This window comes from Jaculus jaculus, chromosome 10 (genome assembly GCF_020740685.1).
Source record: "Jaculus jaculus isolate mJacJac1 chromosome 10, mJacJac1.mat.Y.cur, whole genome shotgun sequence".
NCBI lineage: Eukaryota > Metazoa > Chordata > Mammalia > Rodentia > Dipodidae > Jaculus > Jaculus jaculus.
In genome coordinates this window covers 83,772,303-83,794,575 of record NC_059111.1, presented here as the reverse complement: position 1 = coordinate 83,794,575, position 22,273 = coordinate 83,772,303, and the positions used below count along the sequence as shown (strand labels likewise).

General features: G+C 35.9%; 1 protein-coding gene across 1 annotated transcript in view; it reads left to right on the top strand.

Moving 5' to 3' along the window:
* Slc13a1 (solute carrier family 13 member 1) overlaps nucleotides 1–22,273 on the top strand; it is an 86,864-nt gene that overhangs the window by 32,813 nt on the left and 31,778 nt on the right. Inside the window, exons 5-7 of the mRNA XM_045159972.1 lie at nucleotides 282–339; nucleotides 426–468; nucleotides 21,085–21,236. Of these exons, the coding sequence (XP_045015907.1) occupies nucleotides 282–339; nucleotides 426–468; nucleotides 21,085–21,236 (253 nt within the window). The remainder of the gene's footprint in view (nucleotides 1–281; nucleotides 340–425; nucleotides 469–21,084; nucleotides 21,237–22,273) is intronic.

Below are 22,273 nucleotides of genomic sequence, written 5' to 3'. Positions count from 1 at the left end.
ACAATGATAAAAATGTTGACCAGATATTTGTATTTGTAAATACAAATATCTGCATATATATATATATATATATATATATATATATATATATATATATGTGACAGATTATGCCATTTTATCCCTTTGTTGCAGCTTCTGTTATCCTGAGGGCCCTCTTCAGAGGATATATGTTTTATTTTCTCATAATGCTTCTGTCCTTTCTTGTATGCAGATACACATACATGTAAACTAAATACTGACCCCTAATTTAAATTGTTTTTCTTTTATTTACAATTTTTCAGAAACTGCTATTGGACCAGAAACAAATGAGAAGACAGAGAAAATGAAACCAATTCCAGGGTAAAGAATACTGAAATTTTAATAAGGACTACCAAATTACATTTTTACAAAAGTATAAACTGCATCAATTTATGTTTCAATCACAGTAATGATGCAGTGGAGACTTCCAGCAAGATGGACACAGAAAAGGTATGGTAAATCTGATTCTTTCTAAACAATTATAGATTAAATGATATTAGAGCTGCAGCTGGATGCATATGCACTTAAAGTGTTTTGCTCGCATTTTCATTAAAAAACTACTTTACAATGCTAAGTCAAAGTGTTGTCTAATGATATGATAACTGTTTTGCATAGATATCCAGACAGAAACCATTTAAGGCTCTGAAATTTATCATCATTATAAGTTTTTCTTTTATTGGAATTATGGTGGTGACAGCCAATAGTATTTAATGCAATGCAGTCTACTCTCAGAATATTGATTCAGTGTCTTACTCAAATCTTGGCTGAGAATATAGCGTGGTCTTCATTAGGAACATCCTTACTTCTTCCAGGTTATGAACTCAGCAACATACCTCAAGTAATTACAAGTGATCGTGTAACTTTGGCATTTTCCATTGCCACTAAAAAAATTCAGTGCAGCATTCATAAGTTGCATCTGTCAAATCCAAGTGAAAAAAGATGTTGTAGCTATTCCACATATTAAAAGAAGGGAAGGAGAACTTTGTAAACTATTCCATATAATTAATTTCTTCAAAATAAATCAATATACAACACCATCCTAGCTGTATTGGAGCGATATAATTCACAGCCCCTGAAAATAATTCTGCATAGAAATAGGCCTACAGTAACCATGGCATTAAGAGGAGGAGACTGAAGCACATGTTCTTTCCTCAGGCTATCATACATTAGCATGCAACTCAATGGGAAGAGGAACATTCTTGTTGTTTATAGAAATCTTCAAGGAAAGAGCAATTTCTATGTGAAGAGAAAATAAATACAAAATAAGTTTTAAGACATTGGCTAGGTCTTCATAAAGGATTGCTGGAGACAAATCTCATATGTAAATATGAAAACTTTTGGCTGTAGGGCTATAAATAATTCTTTGAAACAAACTAAAAATCAATAGAAAGATAGGTATATTACAGAAAATATGTTAGAAAATGGACTTTACAAACTCTTTTGAAAGTTATCAAGCCTAAATAGAACGATTATACATGTATGCCGTAACTTGTTTCTAGATGTCTTTAGAAACCAACTTTTTTTCTGGCACAATACCTAAGTTTGATTTTATATCCAATTGTACCCTAATGTTGTAGGGCTATTGATGGAAAGGGCTATCTTTATTGCAAGCACCTCAGAATCTACTGGGGAATAAAGACTTAAAATCTGACATAAGTGGTATAACAAAGGTATGCACAGAGGCCAAACCTTCCAGGAACCGGCACATTTAGTTTAATTAAAGCACAATGAAGGGAGGGACCATAAGACCAAGAAGTTTGAGCCATGAAAGAAGGCAGAGTGTGCAAGAAAGGAACATGTCTACTTTACACTGTTTTAGATCGCAGCACTTCTTTTTTTTTTTTTTTAATTTTTTATTTATTTATTTGAGAGCGACAGACACAGAGAGAAAGACAGATAGAGGGAGAGAGAGAGAATGGGCGCGCCAGGGCTTCCAGCCTCTGCAAACGAACTCCAGATGCGTGTGCCCCCTTGTGCATCTGGCTAACGTGGGACCTGGGGAACCGAGCCTCGAACTGGGGTCCTTAGGCTTCACAAGCAAGTGCTTAACCGCTAAGCCAGCTCTTCAGCCCAAGATCCCAGCACTTCTATTGCCTGACACAGAGTTGATATTCAATAGATAAAGATTTGCATCTATCAATTAATGAATTGTGAATGTACAGAGTGAAAAAAAGGAAAACAATTCTAATCAGAAGACTCACTTCTGCAAAGATCAGGACACATTTGCAGGGTGGGTGTGAGAGATGAGTGGCTGTTGTGAGTGAAATGGTTGGATTGTTTCAAGCGAGATCAGAGGTAGCTCTTTGGGCTATGCAAACAGATGTGGAGTGTATCTTCTGGGAGGAGGGATCCTTGAGCTTGTGTGCAGCCTGGTCAGTAGTTCTTTGGAGATGCTTTTCCTCTGTCACCAACTTGAAGGCCCAGGGTTTAGGGACCTGACTCAGATTTTTGACTAATCAGACAATGGACATATGAGAAAACTGTAGGAAATGTCTTCACTGCTCTAAACTAGGTAAAGATTGATGAAGAGGTACTAGGTTGGGATGGGAAAAAGGTAAGAAGAGCTTTCTCATGGTTAAAAGTAAGGTAACTGGGGTGCATTATAGTAGGAAAGACTGATATATGAGTATAGGAAAGAAAAGCAAGACTTTGTATGCTAATTCTATGGTCTTTTCACAACCCAGTGCTAAAAGGAATGGTTTTGGAAAAGGAGATTACACAAAAGTCTTACTTTATGGATTTTACATTTAACATATATTTTGAATTGTTTAAATTATTTTTTATGAGAGAGAGAGTGGGCAAGTGGGAGAGCAAGAGAGTTGGACAGAGAGATAGAAAGAGAGAGAGAGAATTGGCATGCCAGGACCTCCAGCCACTGCAATTGAACTCCAAATGCGTGAGATATCTTGTGCACATGTGCAACCTGTGTGTCTGGCTTATGTGAGACCTGGAAAGTTGAACTTAGCAGACAAGCACATGAATGGCCAAGCTATCTCTCCAGCTCATTATATATTTTGATTTTTTAACAATTATATCTCTCTTTTCTGGAATAAACATATCATATGGGTTTTTCTACAACTATAGTAACATGCACCTGCTCTATCAGGTTTACCTAGATGGTCCAACACTGACTGTGTGGAATAAACTATTCCTACTTTAAAACCTATTCCTGCTTTAAAATAGAAGATGCACTTAAATTCATAATGGTTGCTCTTCTACTCTCTTCTTGAAGTATGAGGGACGTTCTATTAATTGAAACAAATTCAGTATTTTATCTACATGTTATAAAAGATAAAAGTATGCCTTTCTTTTGGGGAAGTGTGGGTTAAAGTAAATAAAGATTTTTTTTTTGTTTTTTTAAAAAAAGGCTTACATTTGGTATGGTGGCTCATATCTCTAATCCCAGCACTGGGGAGGCTGAGGCAAGAAGACCACTGTGATTCTGAGGCCAGTCTGAGCTACAGTGAATTTTGGTTGCATGTGGCAAGAAAACTTCTGTGAGCTTGAGGCCAGTTCAAATTTTAGGATGGTCTGTGCTATACATTGTTATTATAACAGACCCTGTCCCAAATTAAAATAAAAAATTAGAAAAGCTTAGTTTTTTTCACAAATTTGCATCATTGTTTCATGTTTCTACACAAAACAATTAAATTTGATATCTAGTAAAATTTATACTGTTTGACCAATTAAAGAACCACTTGTTTAGTACAAAAGTAAGAAGTTTCATATTTCTCTTCAAAGGCAATAACATGGAGACTGATTCAGTTTATTGTGTAATATATAGATGCTCACCATTAAGTAGAAGGAAAATTAAGAATTATAGCTCAATAAATTCTGTAGTTACAGTAATAATAATGTTGATTTAGAACTATACATTTAACATATGCATCTTGTCAATGAAGCAGAGTTTAACATTTCTACTTTATATATATATTTTTTATTTAGTAGAAATTTTGTATGGATGCTTCGTGTGTTGGTGCCATCATTTCTCTCCTCCCTGCCCCCACTTCACTGAGTGCCCTCCTTAGTGGGATTGCTCCTATTCAACATGGGGTATGGGTTATGAGTTGTGAGAGCAATAGTCAGTCATTGTGTGGGGGGGGGGGCAATGTCTTTCACCCTGTGGCTCTTACCTTCTTTCCACCCCCTTTTCTGCAAAATTCCCTGAGCCTTGATGGGTGTGCTTTAAGTCTACTTTAATGTTGAGCTCTCGGCAGCTTCTGGATTTCTGCTTTGGTGTGTTTTGAGTATCCTTGGTGCTTGTCTCCATGGTATAGATTGTCAGGCTTACCAAGTTGAGTACTCTTGTTCAACTTGCCAGTGTTTCAATGGTTTCACTTGGGCCCTGGCTGCTGTGTGAGGAGTGGTTTGTTTCCTGCCAGGGAGTTAGCCTTCTGTTTTTGTCTTATTGATAGAAGTTGGTTGTCCTCAGTCCTTGCTGCTTTTTGAGAAAGAATAACAGATTCTCCAATGGACAGTGACATCAGGATAGCTTATAGGGAATAAGCATTGTTAATTGAGAGATTTAAATGGTTAGAGCCTCACTTTTAGCCAAAGACTAGTGGGAGCTCCTCATTGGAATCCATAATCTTGGTCTCCCTAGGATTTGGATTTGGGTCCCAGTTCCAGATATGGATTCCTTTCCACTGAGTGGATCTCTTAGCCAATCAGAGAGCCACTGGCTACACACCTAGGCTTTGTGCCAGTATTGCACAAGTGTGTACATTTTGTCAGGCTGGGTGCTGTCATATAACAGGGTCCCCTGCTTGCTCACAATATTGTTGGCCATTTTCCCCCAGAAGCTCATGTAGGACTTTTCAGCACTACACAGTCTAACCATCTTAGAACTGACTTTCTTCCAGATTCAGCTGGATCTCTTGATGTTCTGCATTGGCAGCATGTAGTATCTTCAGCAATTGGATCTTACCTTTGAAAGAAGCTTATGGTGTTCTTGGGGCATCATATATCTCTATGATCAACTGCTCAATGTGGGCTGTAACCAATTCCTGGTACTGGGGGTTATAAGCCAAAGCCAAATGTTTTAGGATTAGACTTCATTTCACCCTCTCCAAGACACCATTTACCAAATGATTCCCCATACTACTATTGAGGGTTAAACCTTTCAGTCTGCTATCCAAGAGGAAGGTTTCTAAGGGATAAATTCATATTGAATTTTATTTTGTATATATCTCCTCCTTCCCTCCTGTTCCCATTCCCCAAACCTATCTGTCCCTCAAGTTGTTTGTCCTGGTATGCTTGCAACTCAAGCTATTAGAGAACACATGGTGTTTGTCTTTCTGTGCTTGTGTGAGTTTGCTTAGTATGATCTGTTCTAAATTATCAATTTTCCTACGAATTTCATTATATCCTTTTTTCATACTGCTGGGTAGAATTCCATTGTTTATATGTAGCACATCTTCATTATCCAGTCATTAACTGATGGGCATCTGTGTTGATTCCAGTTCTTAGCTATTATGAATTGAACAGCTATAAACATGGTTGAGCAAATATCTCTGCAAGGAAGAGTGTAGTCTTTAGGGTAGATACCCAGTACCGGAATGGCTGGGTCAGTTGGTAGGTCTATTTTAATCTTTTTCAGGAGTTTTGAGTTTCCATATTTATTTCCATAGTGGTTGTACAAGTTTGCACTCCTACCAGAAGTGAATGAAGATTCTTATTTCCCTGAATTCTTGCCAATATTTATTGTCCTTTTATTTGCTTATTTTATTTTTATTTATTTATTTTTCCATTTTGGTTTTTTTGAGGTGGGATCTTTCTCTAGCCCAGGCTGACCCAGAATTCACAAGGTAGTCTCAGGCCGGCCTCAAGCTCACATCAATCCTCCTACCTTAGCCTTCCAAGTGCTGGAATTAAAGGTGTGAACCACCATGCTTGGCACTGATTTTTTGATTGCCATCATGGCTGTGGTAACATGGAAGCTCATAATTGTTTTAATTTACATTTCTCTATGGTAAAGGGTGCTAAATGTATTTTTACGTGAATATTAGCTATTTGTATTTCTTCCTCTGAGAATTCTCTATTCTGTTCTTTGCCCTAATTTTTGAGTGGATTTTGTAATGTTTTGGTTTTTTTTGGTTTTGCTTTTTTTTTTTTTTTTTTTGGAGTTCTTTGTAGATTTGAAATATTAGGCCTCTGTCAGTGGTATAACTGGAAAACATTTTATCCCATTCATAGGTAGTCTTTTGGCTCTGTTTATGGTATGTTTGTCCGTCCAAAAGCTTTCTAGCTTCAGAAAAATCCCACTGGTTGAGTGACTCTTTAATTTCCTGGGCTACTGGGATATTTTTCAGGAAGTCTTTCCCCTCACCTATATCATGGAGAGTTCTAATATTTTTTGTCCAGTAGTTTGAGAGTTTTAGTTCTCATATTGAGACCTTTAATCCATTTGGTGTTGATTTTTGTGCGTGGTGAGAAGAGTGGGTATAGCTTCATTTTTCTATATGTGATTATCCAATTTGTCCAGCACCATTTGTCGAATATGCTGCCTTTTCTTTAGTGGACATTGTTGTTTCCTTTCTCAAAGATCAAGTAGCTGTAGTCAGTTGAACTAAGGGCTGGGTCTTCAGTTCTGTTCCATTGCTCTATCTGTCTGTTTTTATGCCAGTGCCATGCTACTATTGCCTCTATGGCTTTGTAGTATAACTTTAGGTCAGGTACAGAGATGCCTCCAGAGGTATTTCTTATGCTGAGGATACTTTTGGATATCCAGGAACTTTTGAGAACATTTTTTCTGTCTCTGTGAAGAATGTTGCTGGAATTTTTATTGGCATTACATTGAATCTGTACATTGCTTTTAGTAGAATTACCATTTTAACACAGTTAATTCTACCTATCCAGAAGCATGGAAAGTCCTTCCATCTTCTCATCTCCTCCTCAGTTTCTCTATGGATTGTTTTGGTGTTTGTATTATATAGGTCTTTCACTTCTGTAGTTAGTGTTATTCTAAGGCATTTAACAATTCTATTTAATTCTGATTACTATATCTCATATCCCTTCTCCTAATTCTCTGACCCAACCCTATCTTCTTCTATTTTTTTTTTTTTTTTTTTTTTGGTTTTTTGAGGTAGGGTCTCACTCTGGTCCAGGCTGACCTGGAATTAACTCTGTCATCTCAGGGTGGCCTTGAACTCATGGCAATCCTCCTACCTTTGCCTCCCGAGTGCTGGGATTAATGGCGTGCGCCACCACGCCTGGCCCAACCCTATCTTTTCTAAAGAGTGTATCACCTTCATATAAACTATATATAACTAGATTAATTGCTTATTTTGTCTATTGTCTATTTTCTCCATTAAAATATAGGATCTATGGAGGCATATTTTTGTCCTTTTACAACAATATCTCTCAAATACCTCAAACAATGACAACTATCAAATAAGAACTTGGTAAACACTTCCTGTATGAATGACTAATGTCAGTACTATTTTCTCAGGTAATGATGATTGGATTTACTCATGCTGCATATAAACTATAATAGATGAAGGTTTAATGATAAACCTATAGGTCAGATTAATTTTATGCTAGGTGAAAAAAATTCTTACTCATAGAAATGCAAAGTCTCATACAGATGAGAATACCATTATTCACCTGCTGTAGGTGAAATCCTTGTCCCTAGGATTTTACGAATTGAATTAGTAGTATGCATTCCTCAGACTCATTTCCCAACTTTATTCCTAAACAGAAATGTTACATGTTTTCTTTTTTCCCATGACCCACCAGATTCTTCTCTCATGATAGGATAAGGAATAAGCATTAACAGACTGCCTACTGGGTTGAATATGAAAGTCATGGTTAAGTCCACAGACCATTAATCCTACACTATTTTATTTAAAAAATATATTTTTATTATTATTTATTAGAGTGAGTGAGAGAGAGAGAGGGAGAGAATGGGCTCCCCAGGGTCCCTAGCCACTGCAAATGACCTCCACATGCAATATCTTGTGCACCTGGAGAATTGAACTTGGGTCCTTAGGCTTTGCAGGCAAGTATTTTAGCTGTTATGCCATCTCTCCAGTCCAAATCCTGCACTAATTTATAAACATACTTTCAGCATTTTTAGAGAAGAAAGAGAACCAAGAAAAGAAATGTTTATGCCAAAAGGGCACTTGCACCATGAAAATTATTTTGTCAGTTTCTATAGGAAGGTTAGGAGACCAAGCATCATTCATAAAATCTTCCTAAGGAATGAATTGTCCATATTCAAAAATCAAATTATAAAGATCAACAAAAGCATCATGAAGCTACTGGTCTATGTCTCCTGTGATCTCTATATTCAAGATACACTCCAGAGTTCTACACATACATGTTTAAAACTATATTCATCTTCAAGTGAAATAAATTGGAGGGTCACTACATTTTAATGAAAAATCTGAAATAATTATTTTTATTCATTTCATGTAATCTATGGTTCCTCAAAGGGAAAAGATCAAGGGAAAATATCTTTGAAAAAATTGCATTTTGCTCTTAATTAGGTGGTGTTTAGTCTAAGGGAGAAAAAATCTTTATTGAAAATCAAATTTAGGAAGATAACATTTTTCATATTGCCACAACTCAAAGAGTCTGGGAAGCATGGTAATAAACATGGTTTTTAATCTTAGGAAATACCACAGCAACTCTGCCAAGAATAGTGATAGCAATTCTTGAACATCTGGCCCCTTGACTAAACATGAAACTAATTTAAGCTTAAATTATAGCAGTTTTCCAGAAAAAAAAAGTGTCTTCTAGATTATTCTCCCCTATTATTCTTAGATTATTCTTAGACTGGGTGAAATCCCATGGATCAATACAACTCTAGTACTATTCAGTCCTCATTAGGCACTATTTAACTATCTCCTTTTATTTATTCAAATCTTATGGTTTAAAGACAATGCTTATAGAAAAAAATGAGTAAGGAAAGAGAGAGGGGGAAGGGAGGGGCAGAGAGATAGGTGAGAGAAAGAGAGAGAGAGAGAGAGAGAGAGAGAGAGAGGGAGAGAGAGAGAACCAAATACCCTTTAGGAATCAGGGCAGCAATCTATAACCTCACTCTTGGTTTTGATCTTGAGTGAAGTCAAAGAACAAGGTCCATTGGTGTCTATATTTCATTGTGTTACTAAAAATGCAGTCGTCCACTTTATATTTTTGAAATATTGAGCAAGGGACAACAAACTTAACCATACTGGGAGCATCTGCAGTTGTATCACACTTGATACTAAACCTCTCACTGTATCTTACTTAAGGGCTACATGTCATATCTTGAGAGCAGCATCAATATGTTTCTGTGAATCTTCTAGTAGTATTTCCTAAGAAATGAATACATTTATTTTTGTCCTCAAATTGTTTTCTAGATATTTTTATAAAATGCTTCATATTGTTGTACATTTTAAAATGTAACTGAACATTTTAAAAAAACAACAAAGTGGCATATATTATACGTCAGTTTTATAACTAAAGCACATTCTAGAAATGTTCATAAGTCTTTATCATACTCCATTTTCTATCCTCACACCCCTGCACTCTTAATAATATAGTCCTAAATTTTGTGGTAACTTCCCTCTTGTTTCCTGTTTTCATGCCTGTACTGCTTAGAGGATGAGTTTGAATAGAACGACAAATTTCAAAAGTTTCAACAAGATGGAGCCGGGCGTGGTGGCGCACGCCTTTAATCCCAGCACTCGGGAGGCAGAGGTGGGAGGATTGTGAGTTCGAGGCCATCCTGAGACTCCATAGTGAATTCCAGGTCAGCCTGGGCTACAGTGACACCCTACCTCGAAAAAAAAAAAAAAAAAAAAAAGTTTCAACAAGATGGAAGTAGCCTTGATGGTTATTCCATACTCAGGGAGGCCCTTTCTTTTCATGTCACCTCTTGTACCCTCAATGCTGGAGTTTCTGGTCCAAGATGGCTGCCGTTTCTCCTTCCATTCTGTACTATAGCTAGAAAGACCATGAAAGAAGAAAATAGAAGGCATATGAACTTAGAATTTATTAATCTCCTGGTTTTAGAATTACTCAGATTTTTTTCTTTTTAATTGGTTGTAATTTACTAATGTATGCAGAAGTGTGTAGTTATTTATAACACATTTTCTTCTTAACTAATTCTATCCTGCTTATATCTCTTCTCTTTTATAATATTTTTGGCTTATACATCTAAATTTCTTAGTTGAATTTTTTTCCCCAAAAAATATGTCAACTGTATTGGTCATATAAATCTGCTCAAGGAACTAAAATATTTTAGAGATTGCCTTTGGTGTTAAAATTCAGTTTTTGTTTAATAAAAAAGACTTTAAAATTTTTTTAAAATAAGATCATTTACTCGCACGCGCGCGCGTGTCCATCCATTGCAGGGCCTCTTGCCATTGCAAATGAATATCAGATGCTTGACCTTTTGTGTGTGTGTGTCCAGATTACATATGTGGCATGGAATATTGATATTGGGCCACAGACTTGCTTGTAAGCAAGTACCTTTAAAAGTTGAGCCATCTTCCCAACCCCTACAATTCTTGAAATATATTTATATGACTATGATATCCTATGCATTTCTTTTCTTAAAAATATATTTCTGTCTTTTGACATTTGTTTATTCTTATAAGTCAGCTACCTTATCAGTCAAATTAACATTCCTTTGTTAGCATTATTTTCTCATTTGTTACTTTAAAGATGTGTGTGTGTGTGAGGGGGCGGGCTTAGTGGTTAAGAGTTTCATTTGATATGTTTAAGAGTGTATTTAGCCGGGTGTGGTGGCGCACGCCTTTAATCCCAGCACTCGGGAGGCCGAGGTAGGAGGATTGCCATGAGCTCAAGGCCACCCTGAGATGATAGAGTTAATTCCAGGTCAGCCTGAACCAGAGTGAGACCCTACCTCGATAAACCAAAAAAAAAAAAAAAAAAAAAAGAGTGTATTTATACTGAATCTGTGTATGTCTCAAAACTTCTTAAGAACTCTCAGCTGTCGTTTCTCAATACTCAACTGCTTCATCATAGTGTTTCTTTCTCTAGTTTGCTCTCTCCCTCTCCTCTCTTTACTGATCTCTAATTAAATACACTAAGCATTCTTACTTTATCTCTAAATAATTAACATTTCTTTTGTTTCTTTAGCATGATGGATTAATATTCTCTTTCAGCTATTTGTTTGGTTTTACCTATTCACTGAGCTTAGCATTCTATTGTTTATTTTGAAGATCTGCTCAATAGCATTTATAATTTTTCTCTGTACTGATATCTTCACATCATTCTATTTATCATCGACAAATTTACTTGTACCCTAGGTATAATAACTTCAATATCTTTGTTGACCTGGCTCTTTTACCATTTTTTGTGTTTTGAAGTTTCCCATTTTCCATTTTGTTATCTTTTTTTGCGTGTGTACATTTCATGCTTTCAAACTTTAGATGTTACTTTCCTTTGAAATTTGTATAGCTTTATCTCTGTTCTGAGTTGCAAATGCTTGTAAAAGTTTTTTTATTACCATGTTTTAACACACAATGAATGCCATTTTATGCTTTTAAATTTCTCATGTTTCTAGAAACATTATTTTCTCCCTACCACACCAAGTACATCATCATTATGAATTTTTTTGTATGATTCCCCACATACAGTTAGCCCTGCCATTATTTTCCTTTCCATTTCCACAAAATTCTCTTTGTAACAAGACAAACTAAAGTCTGTGTCAAAACCAGACTTGTCACTCATTTACCTTAAGCCCACTTGTACTGTATTTGGATGTCAATACAGTTCCTACTTTTCTTATCACCATGGTGACACAATTTTTTTCTCGTTGTGTATGGGGGGTTGGTGTGTGTGCATATGTGTGTATGTGTGTGTGCACATGTAAGGGTGGAGGTACTTATGCCACAACATGTATGTGGAAGCGTGAGGACAACTTCGGATGTCAGTCCTTGCCTTGCATCTTATTAGAGATAGGGTCCTTCATTTTCCTGTTAGCCATGGCATTCAACAGATGAATTGCCCCCCAAGCTTCTAGAAGATTCTCCTGATTCTGTATCCCTTCTTGCTCTGGGAATGCTGGGATTAGAGAGGCTCACACTATCATATCATATCCAGCTTTACATAGCATCTGGGGACCCAAGCCCAGGTACTGTGCTTTGCCTGGAAAGCACTTTCTCCACTGAGCCATCTCCCAAGCCCATGATATATTTCTAAAAAGAGTTTTACTATTTTAATTAAAAAATATTTAATAAACATTAAGTTGTAATGCTATGGAGATAAACCTTTGTTTCTACATATTACTTTAATCAGTTCTGACCAGTGTAGAATGACTTTTTTTTTCCAATTTTACATGTATTTCTTACTCAATTTTGCTCTTTGCTAATACATTGTAAAAGCAATATCTAAGTATTTAGCATTTAGGATAATATAATTCTGTAAATAAACCCTGTGTCCTGAAAAATCATGATTTTCAACCTTGTTAAAAAAAAATTCTTTTTACTCTGAAGATCCTTCATGTCCTGAATGATTAATTTTAAATATCTTTCTGTTCATACCATTATTACTGTGTATGTTGATATCCCCATGCACAATATGAAACCCAGTTCTTTGTGAACTTCAGCAGATAGAAATCTTGTTTCAAAGAGTGTTCTTGATAATTTCAATTTTATTGCCACCCTCTGAGATTTCCTGGTTAACTCTGATCAGATCTTCAGGAAGAGTTCACATCAGAAGTGAAGAGAAGCACCCTATCTTACAGCTTCTTGTACTTCACTTACGTATTCGTTCTATTCTGTGACTTCTCCACATAAATAATTTCTTTATCATTGAAATCACTGAAAACCATATTGATTTCCTGGTTAACTCTGATCAGATCTTCAGGAAGAGTTCACATCAGAAGTGAAGAGAAGCACCCTATCTTACAGCTTCTTGTACTTCACTTACGTATTCGTTCTATTCTGTGACTTCTCCACATAAATAATTTCTTTATCATTGAAATCACTGAAAACCATACATACATTATGGGATGATAGTTTAATTAAAATTAAATGATATTATCTGTTATCTATGTAACTTCAATATTCTGACAAATCAGAGATCTCTATACCACTGTGAACTATGGAGTTTCAACTCTCTCTTTCCCTTTATTACTTTTAGCATCAATAACATGAGGGCTATAAGACAGCAATATTCATATTATTTATTAGTGAGTGATAATTAACTTTTTTGAAGGGAGGTGGCCATTGAACCTAGGCGATCATGCATTCTAGTCATCCAGTCTTCTTCTAAGCCCTGTTAACTTTTTATTTTGACACAGGATCTCATTAAGTTTCCCAGACTGCCATTGAACTCACTCTGTAGACTAGCCTTGAATTTTCACTACTCCTGCCAAGGTTTCCTGAGGAACTAGAGTTACAGGCTAGCAACACTTTCCTTATTGTTGTTGTTTTAAATTGAAAATATGTGTATCCTATTTGCCATTACATTCCCAAGTTAAACCAGGTCCATTTACCTCCATTTTGAATCTTCATTAAAATGAGAATGAGCAGGCATTCTAAGTCATAATTCCAATTTTATAAATATAAAAAGAGGAGATGAAGACAAACTATATTGAAAGATGGAAAGTGAATGGATGGATCAGTGATCCATGGAAAATCAAACTTAAATCAACACTGAAGACAATAAATCAATGTCAACAGCAGCCATCTTCAAAGCATTTTAGATGTTACAAAAAGACAGAAAAAATGTTTATGAAGCAGATCCCAAACATCTCCCCAACTCCACCCCCTCCACAAACAAAAGTGTAATCTTAGACACAAGGGAGGGTGTTATGGCTAAAATAAGGGACAAAGTGAAAGCTCATGTGCTCAATTTTGAGAACTTGCTGTATGCTAATGCCCTCCAGGAGTCAACAGAGAGGGGAGTGTAAAGGTCTTCCCTGGGAATGCAGTCAGCCCGAGAGAATCAACAGCTACATGTTGATATGAGAATTTTTTTAACACAGGCCAGTCAGATAAGGCTGCAGTGATGCTCACAGTCAACTCCCAAAGCACATGTGTACAACTTCTAAGCAACTTTCCACTGCCTTAAATGTAAGCAGACAATCAAAGATGCCTGGGGATCTGAAGAAAGCCCGAGGCATGAAGAATAAGCCTCCAAAACAAATAGAAAATAGTGACTTACAGGAAACATTCTATGCAAGAATAAAAATATTAGAAAAAAGTCATTAATATGTTCAGAGGGTTAAACAAATTGTATTCATAAAGTAGGAATAACATTCTGTAGAAGAATAAAGAAGGCAGATATATAAAACAGAGAAGTCCATATTGAAAAATAAATACAAAATGTAAAGATTTCAAAAATATTATCAATAAAAAATTCAGTAGATGAAACCTCAAAAAACAAGGTAAGAAAATAATAGAAGTTTCAGGAAAAGCATAGCAAAAAGAGAGGGAAGAACACATTTCAAAATTCAAGAAATTTTCCATAGTGGAAGAATCTGGCTGTCATTATTAGAAGCCCACTGGAAGTTAGTGGGTTAAACATGCCAAAAGAGGCGGAGACTTCAGAATACAAGGGCAGAAAGAGGACCCTGGAAACTTTCAGCTTTCAGAAAGAGTGATGTGGGACAAGTCATTCCTTTAAAGGGATGAAAACATACAAATGGCTGAATGCTTCTTTTCAGCTATACTGGATATTCTTGGATAATAGAAAAAAAGTGTCTTCAAAATTCTGAGTAATGTTTTTTCCAACCTATCACTAATATCCAGATGAAATTGAAATGAAATAAGTGGGTGCACTTATATCTAGTTAACTCTGTGCAGTTCTAAGGGAAAAAATAACCAGATTTAAAAGATCCTGAAAGACAGGGCACCCATAAAATAAAATTGGAGTGTATTTGATGTGGTTAAGGTATCCCACCACTTGATAAAATGAAAGAAGATTAAAGCAAGGTAATATTTAGTATTGGTTTTGTGGAATGTCTATAAAAATAAAAACTAAGCTAGAGAAGGGAAAGAGAATGACTGTGTGAAGACAGATAGATAGATAGATAGATAGATAGATAGATAGATAGATAGATGATAGATAGATAGATAGATAGATAGATAGATAGATAGATAGATATTAGATATAGGGGCTTCTTACCCAGCTGTTTAGTGAAAGCTGTATACAACACACCAAAACATTGAACTCTGCTATAAAGAAAACTGGGGGCGTGGTGGCGCACGCCTTTAATCCCAGCACTAGGGAGGCAGAGGTAGGAGGATCGCTGTGAGTTCGAGGCCACCCTGAGGCTACATAGTGAATTTCAGGTCAGCCTGAGCCAGAGTGAGACCCTACCTCAAAAAACCAAAAAAATAATAATAATAATAATAAAAGAAAAGAAAAAAAAACAAAAGAATAAAAAAAAGAAAAAAATTAAAAAAAAGAAAAAAATTAAAAAAAAAACTGTAATATTGCCATTATGTCAGGATGGGTGTTTTCATTGTGTTCTGTGAGAATGTGAGCAGTGAAGAAGGGTAAATACTAGTTATCTAATATGGTAGAAACGTAATTGAAATGCCTACATCTTGGAAATAAAGATAGGGCATCAGCTGGGCATGGGTGTACAGACCTACTATCCCAGTTTCTTGGGAGGGTGAGATGTGATGATTACAAGTTCAAATCCTTCCTGGTGACTACAGAATGAGTTCAAAGCTAGCCTGGGTAGCCTAGGTAACTTAATGAGATCCTATCTCAAAATAGAAAGTAAAAAAGATGGAAATACATACATTGTGAGGCCTTCAGCTCAATTTCAGGTACTGGAAAGAAAGAATATATGGTACCCTATAAATACCAAAGTCAATGGAAATAAATATCTAAAATATCTGCCATATTTTAAACTATTTTTTCAAACAAACAAACAAAAAACTGGTTAGCAGGAGCTAATATCTTTTATAACCATCATTTCAAATGAGTCAAGTATAAGGAGAAAATTTGATATGTTAAAACAACATGTATTCCACTGAATTAATTTTCCATAGCCCATTAGAGAGCACCATTTTCCTCTTGATGATTCATACGTGCATTTCAGCATTCACAGCTGGAAACGGGTAACTTGACTCTAAAATCTTCAATGTCTACCACCAGGTGGCCACAATGAGTTACGTCTGAGCCAGCAGGTTCCTGTTCTGACATGTCTGTGATGATATCATAGGCTTCTGTGTTTGGTCATGCCTTAGCAGTTACTCCAAAGAAGCTGTGGAAGGATACCAGAAAGATCTTAGGTGACATATGTGTATATAAATGTGTGGAATCAATCATGTATGACCGTTATAATTGGAACAGAGTGAAAAAGGTGCTGTCAGCTTTAATTGTAAAAAAAAAAAAAAAAAGCAGCATGGAATGTAATAAAATGTAAACTCTTAGATGTAGGCTAAAAACAAATATAAATAAAAATCTGAAAAAGAGGGTGATGGCAAGGGGAAAATCATTAAGAGAGAGCACAGATTCATAGGTTGGGGCTTCAGTCACATTTTAGAGTAATTTTTTTCTGAAAAATTAGATGTTTATGCCACATCATCTCTATCTCTATATCACTATATCTATATCTTCTTTCTATCTACCTCTATCTATATAATCTATATATCTTCTACTCTAATAAGCTTATTTTTCTTTTACATGTTACAAGCACCTTTTCTAGGATTGTAGAGATACAAAAGTCATCAAGAAGACGATAGATACTTATACTGCATGATCAAGAAACAACCATTGTGCATATTCTAGTATACCCTTTCAGCCTTATTTCAGCCTCATATATATGTGGATATATTTTGGGGTTTGAAAACATACAGCATCCTGCATATTTCATAGAAGTCTCCTTAAACATTTTAACTCAAGATCTCTCCCATTTATAATGTTCCATGACAATATTTTGGTCACTCTTGCTCAACAGTCCCCAGCCTAATATTTCTGGATGCCTTTTTCTTTTTTCTTTGCTTTGGAATTTTCATTTTCTTGTCAACACAACTCCACTCCAACTTTTATTATAACACACACAATTACACACACACACACACACACACACAATCTTCCACTTATATTCAAACACATGTGACTCAGGGTCATGGACTTAGTGTCTACTTCAAAAGAGTTATTCCAGCTTACAAGAGTAAAGCCCTTGGTCTTAGGTTGAAACTATTGTCTGGACAAGAAGCCAAAGATTAATTTGCTATGAAACTTCACTTTTTCTTACAATTACTATATCAACACTTGGCTCAGTTAGTGGCTCATTTAGGATTTTTTTTTTTCAAGAGATGTATTTTTCTGCACAGAGTCCTTGTCTATAATTCTCAGCTTTTTCCCCTTAACTCAGGGTAATTGGGACAGCCAAACCACTCCCATGAACTCCCCAAGATGACAATGTATCCATGTTTGGAGCATGTGTTTATTAGATATGTTAAAAAAAATGTACAGCTCCCATTTTGCTTTCAAAACCTTTCCACTTACTTTTTAAAACTTTTTAAAAATTGATTTTATTTGAGTGAAAGAGAAAGAGAGGGAGAGGGAAGAAGAAACAGACACATAATGAGTTTGAGTGTGCCAGGGCTTCCTGCCACTGCAAACAAACTCCAGATGCATATGCCACTTAGTGCATCTGATTTTCCATGGGACTGGGGAATCCAACTCAGGTCCTTAGGCTTTGCAGACAAGCGCCTCCCCACTAAGAAACATCTCTGGACCTCCACTTAACTTTTAATTGATATTAGATATATTGATATTACTATCTACTATAGAATCTGAATTGAACCTAAGTTTAAATATCTGTCTAAATGATCCATATTCACCTAAATATCAATGTATGTTATAACATTCATTATGTAGGAAAACATATGACATATCAATATGGAGTTATTGTCTTTCTTATTATTTACCAATGTATTTTAATCATTGTTTAAATAATATGCATATATTTTCAGCCAAGCTTTTATATGAAATTCAATTGTTCTTTATACATTTTAATGTGTTGATAAGAAATTATATACACATTACATTTTTTAAAATCTTTTGATATTAATTTAATAATATCAAATTATGCATAACGTTCTAGCTGTGTTTGATGTCTTTCCTATAGTAAAAGTATTTAACATGTAAGCCCTAACTTTCAGTTGTCACTTAGGTTTATTCATAAGAATTTCCTAATACAGGGCTGGAGGGATGGCTTAGCAGTTAAGGCACTTGCCTGCAAAGCCAAAAGACCCAGGTTTGATTCCCCAGGACCCACGTTAGCCAGATGCACAAGGGGGCACATTCACATTCATCTGGAGTTCACTTGTAGTGGCTGGAGCCCCCCCCCACCGTTAAATTAATTAATTAATTAATTTAAAAAAAGAATTTCCTAATACATTTTGACATTATATTTATATACTTTTTAAATTTTTCAATGGCAACTTTTACCATGTAAGAAATACAAACCATTTTTACACATAAAATGTAAAGCAAATGGAGACATTTGGAAAGTTATTTCTTTTGGGTGAAGGATAGATACCTATGGGGGCTGACCTTTAAGTTAATTAAAAAAGTAAAAGGTAAATTACAATTCAAAGCACCCTACCCTGCCGTGCTAAATGCCATTTCCACACCCATGATGACTTTTAAGGAGCAGTCATTTTTCCTCATTATGATTTTGCAAAAATACTTTGCTCTGCCAATGTCATGGACAGCATGCTTATCTGTATGTAATGGAGCAACATTCCTATCATCCTCCAAGAAATAGAGACTTTGGTACCTTATTGGTAGGAGTGTAAGTCAGTGTGGTGCACCCATTATGAAAAATGCTATAAAGACACCTTAGTAAATGTATAATGAACTATCACATTATACAGCAATGCCGCTTCTGGTGATGTATCAAAAGAAATGAAATCAGCATTGCTGATGCATATCTGTCCCCTGTGTTCACTGCAGCACTTTCCCAGCAGACATGACACAGAAGCTGCCTGCTTACGGATGAGTGCGCGGGTAAAGAATGTGCTCCGAGCTGCCATGAGAGCCTCCTTTGCATCTCCTCGCACCCATTCTTGGCTACTTCAGACCTGCCCTCCCCAATGCAGCTTTAAAACATATCTAACTGTATTTAAAATATACACGAACACAAAGTGACAAAAGATAACAAGCATTTATATATTTCTTCACTGTATCTGGATTGTGTTTAAGGTTGTAGGCTGTATAGGACTGGTCTGAAATAGCCAAGAATGGGTGCAAAGTGTCTCAAAGATGTTATGTAACCTAGACTAGGGATCATGTTAATTTAGACTAAGGCAATAGCAGTGGAGATGAAGGAAACTAAATATGGTCTCACTATATTTATTTAGATTAAATTGACAGAAATCAGCAAGAAGAGGAAAAAATATTTTAAGGAGGCCAAACTACACAGCATAGCAGCTGAGCTTGGAGTATGTTGACTCTAGATCAGGAGAGTATGGTTTCAAAATTCAAGTCTATATTTTTAGGTTCTGTGACCCTAGGCCACTTATTCATGTTCTCTGTCACATTGTGCTGTAAATTAACTTCATTGTGCTGCAAAAAGAAATGAATTAAAACTTTTTTATTTTAGATTAGCACTTACTACACACAACATATGCTAACTACTATTATGGTAATAGTATCATTTTAGCTTATATAAGTAGTCTTAGAAGATTGGGTTTAAGGCAGAAAACAATGAGTTGGTGCAGGGAGTTGGATTAGAGTTTCCTTTAAAGCATTCATTTTATGGCAGAGAGATTGCTTAGTGGTTAAGGCACTTGCCTGCAAAGCCTAAGGACCCAGGTTCAATTCCTCAGTATCCACATAAGCCAGGTGTACAAGGTGGTGCATGTGCCTGGAGTTCATTCACAGTGGCTGGAGGCACTGTTGTACCCATTCTCTTCTCTATCTGCTTCTTTCTCTCCCTCCCTCTCTCTCTCAATTAAATAAATGATGAATAGAATGTTTTAACAAAAACAAAGGACATTCACATTATGTTAACAGGCAACTTGATATATAGGTCTAATAAAAGGAATATGGGGTGAAGACAAATTTGGTAATTCATTAGGGCAACAAAAGTATGAGATTTTTCTTTTGTTAAATTTTTTTTGTTTATTTTTATTTATTTGAGAGCGATAGACAGAGAAAGAGGCAAACAGACAGAGAGAGAGAATGGGCATGCCAGGACCTCCAGCCACTGCAAATGAACTCCAGATGCATACACCCCCTTGTGCATCTGGCTAACATGGATCCTGGGGAATCAAGCCTTGAGCAGAGGTCCTTAGGCTTCACAGGCAAGTGCCTAACACCAAGCCATCTCTCCAGCCCAATTTTTCTTAAGTAGAGAAATATTCAAGTAAGTCAGAAGAGACAAGGATTGATGACCGAGTTTAAAGCACAGTATTGATAAAGTTTAAATAAAAACAAAAACTTGGCAAAGAAGACAAAAGAAGTCAGAATCCCATAACAGACAATAGGTAGGATATCATGGAAACCAAAGTTGAGCCTGTGGATTTTACGAGGCTTAGCACCATGGAGGAATTCACTCACCATGCATTGCAGTGTTAGCACACACACACACAAAAAAAGATAGAATGGGAGTCATGGAAAGAGATGAAGGAAAGATTGAAGCAGAGTCAGGAAAGAAGGATTATGAAATAAATTACAATTATGTTTCTAAAGTATCTGAACGGTTGAAGATAAGTTTTTTATCATCACATTCCAATAGATAGAAAGTTAATGAGTTATTAGTTAGCTCATCATACCATAACAAAATATTATAAAAATTCATTTACCTGATCTGGAGAACAGAAATGTAGGATCAGTGTCTAGCAGGGCTGAGGTCTGCTGAGGGCTTCCTCCTAGGGTTTCCTATGACCACATTCTTACTGCATCTTCAGGGAGTACAGGAAGAAATCAAGCTCTCAAATATCTCCTCTTATTAGCAAATTTATTTCACCAGACCTGGGATGCATCTGCATGACCTCATCTAACTCTAATCTTCCAAAGGACCCTTCTCCATATGCCATCACAGCTATGAAATAGCAGAGGTGAGATACATATGCCTTGCTTGTTTTGACCACAAATGGAGATTTTCTCATAGAATATTTTCTTGTTGAACAGAACTCAGTCACAGGAACAAAATATCGAACAGTGAAGGACCACATGATGTGTAAACTTATGTGTTTATCTGTTGCTTACTCTTCTACAATTGGTGGACTGACGACAATCACTGGAACCTCCACCAACTTGATCTTCAATGAACATTTCAATTCGTAAGTGAGGTCATTAGACTGATTGTTTAACAAATTTGCTATGCTTGACTAACTTGCCTGTGAATCCTACCAGGTCTTCTCTTGGTTCAGAAATCTTTATTTGGAGTGAGGTTTAAATATGCAGAGCCTAGTGAATTACCATGTGCTTGAAAACTTTCCCAGCCACCTGACCCTCTTATCAGATAGAGAATATACTTTTCATTACAAACAATCCTGCAAATGATGGCTAGCATTATTTGCAAGGAAGAATTTACAGTTTGGGAACTGGCATTTGAACTTAATGAACAAAGGTACTAATTACCAAAGGCTTCCTTTGGCTTCACAATTCAAAGTAATTTGGAAAAATAGCTAGCTTCCAAAAATGGAAGTAATAGAGAATTCTGCATGTATAATTCTAAATAAAAATTTGCAATTTTGATGCCAGCCTATTACATAAAAAATTAGGAATGTGTAGATTCCAACTATGACAGTTTTGACTAGAAAATTCTACAATTTTAATTGCTTATTTTATAAATCCTAACTAAAAATGTATACTATGTTAAAGACAAAATTTTTCCTATGTAATAATTCCATTGGTAGGCTTAACTAGATAATTTAATGTGTAAATGATGTTAAAATATTTTACATTATGTAAGGACTATTGAAACAACAGTTTAGAAGGCTATATTTGCCTTTGAAAGCTCAGACTGATTGTGTAGCCAATGTCTATTTCAAGTAGTACAAATACATCACACACTTGTCAGCATACTAAGAAAATGAACAGCCTCAAAAAAGACCAGGAACAGGAAGTAGTCTCTTTTTTTACATAAAAATTAATGTTCAGAAGTGGGAAAGTTACACTCTAGAAATCGTAACCCCAGACTCTGAAGTTTCTAAAATTATTTTTAAAGCTCTGTGCATTCGTAGTTTCTCCAAGAAACCCATTGCTCTAAAAATGCCATTCTCCATTCTACAACAAATGGAATCTTGTGTACCAAGAACACAAACAGAAATTTGGATGTAGTACTCAGGAAATCAATGTGTGATACATATGTATA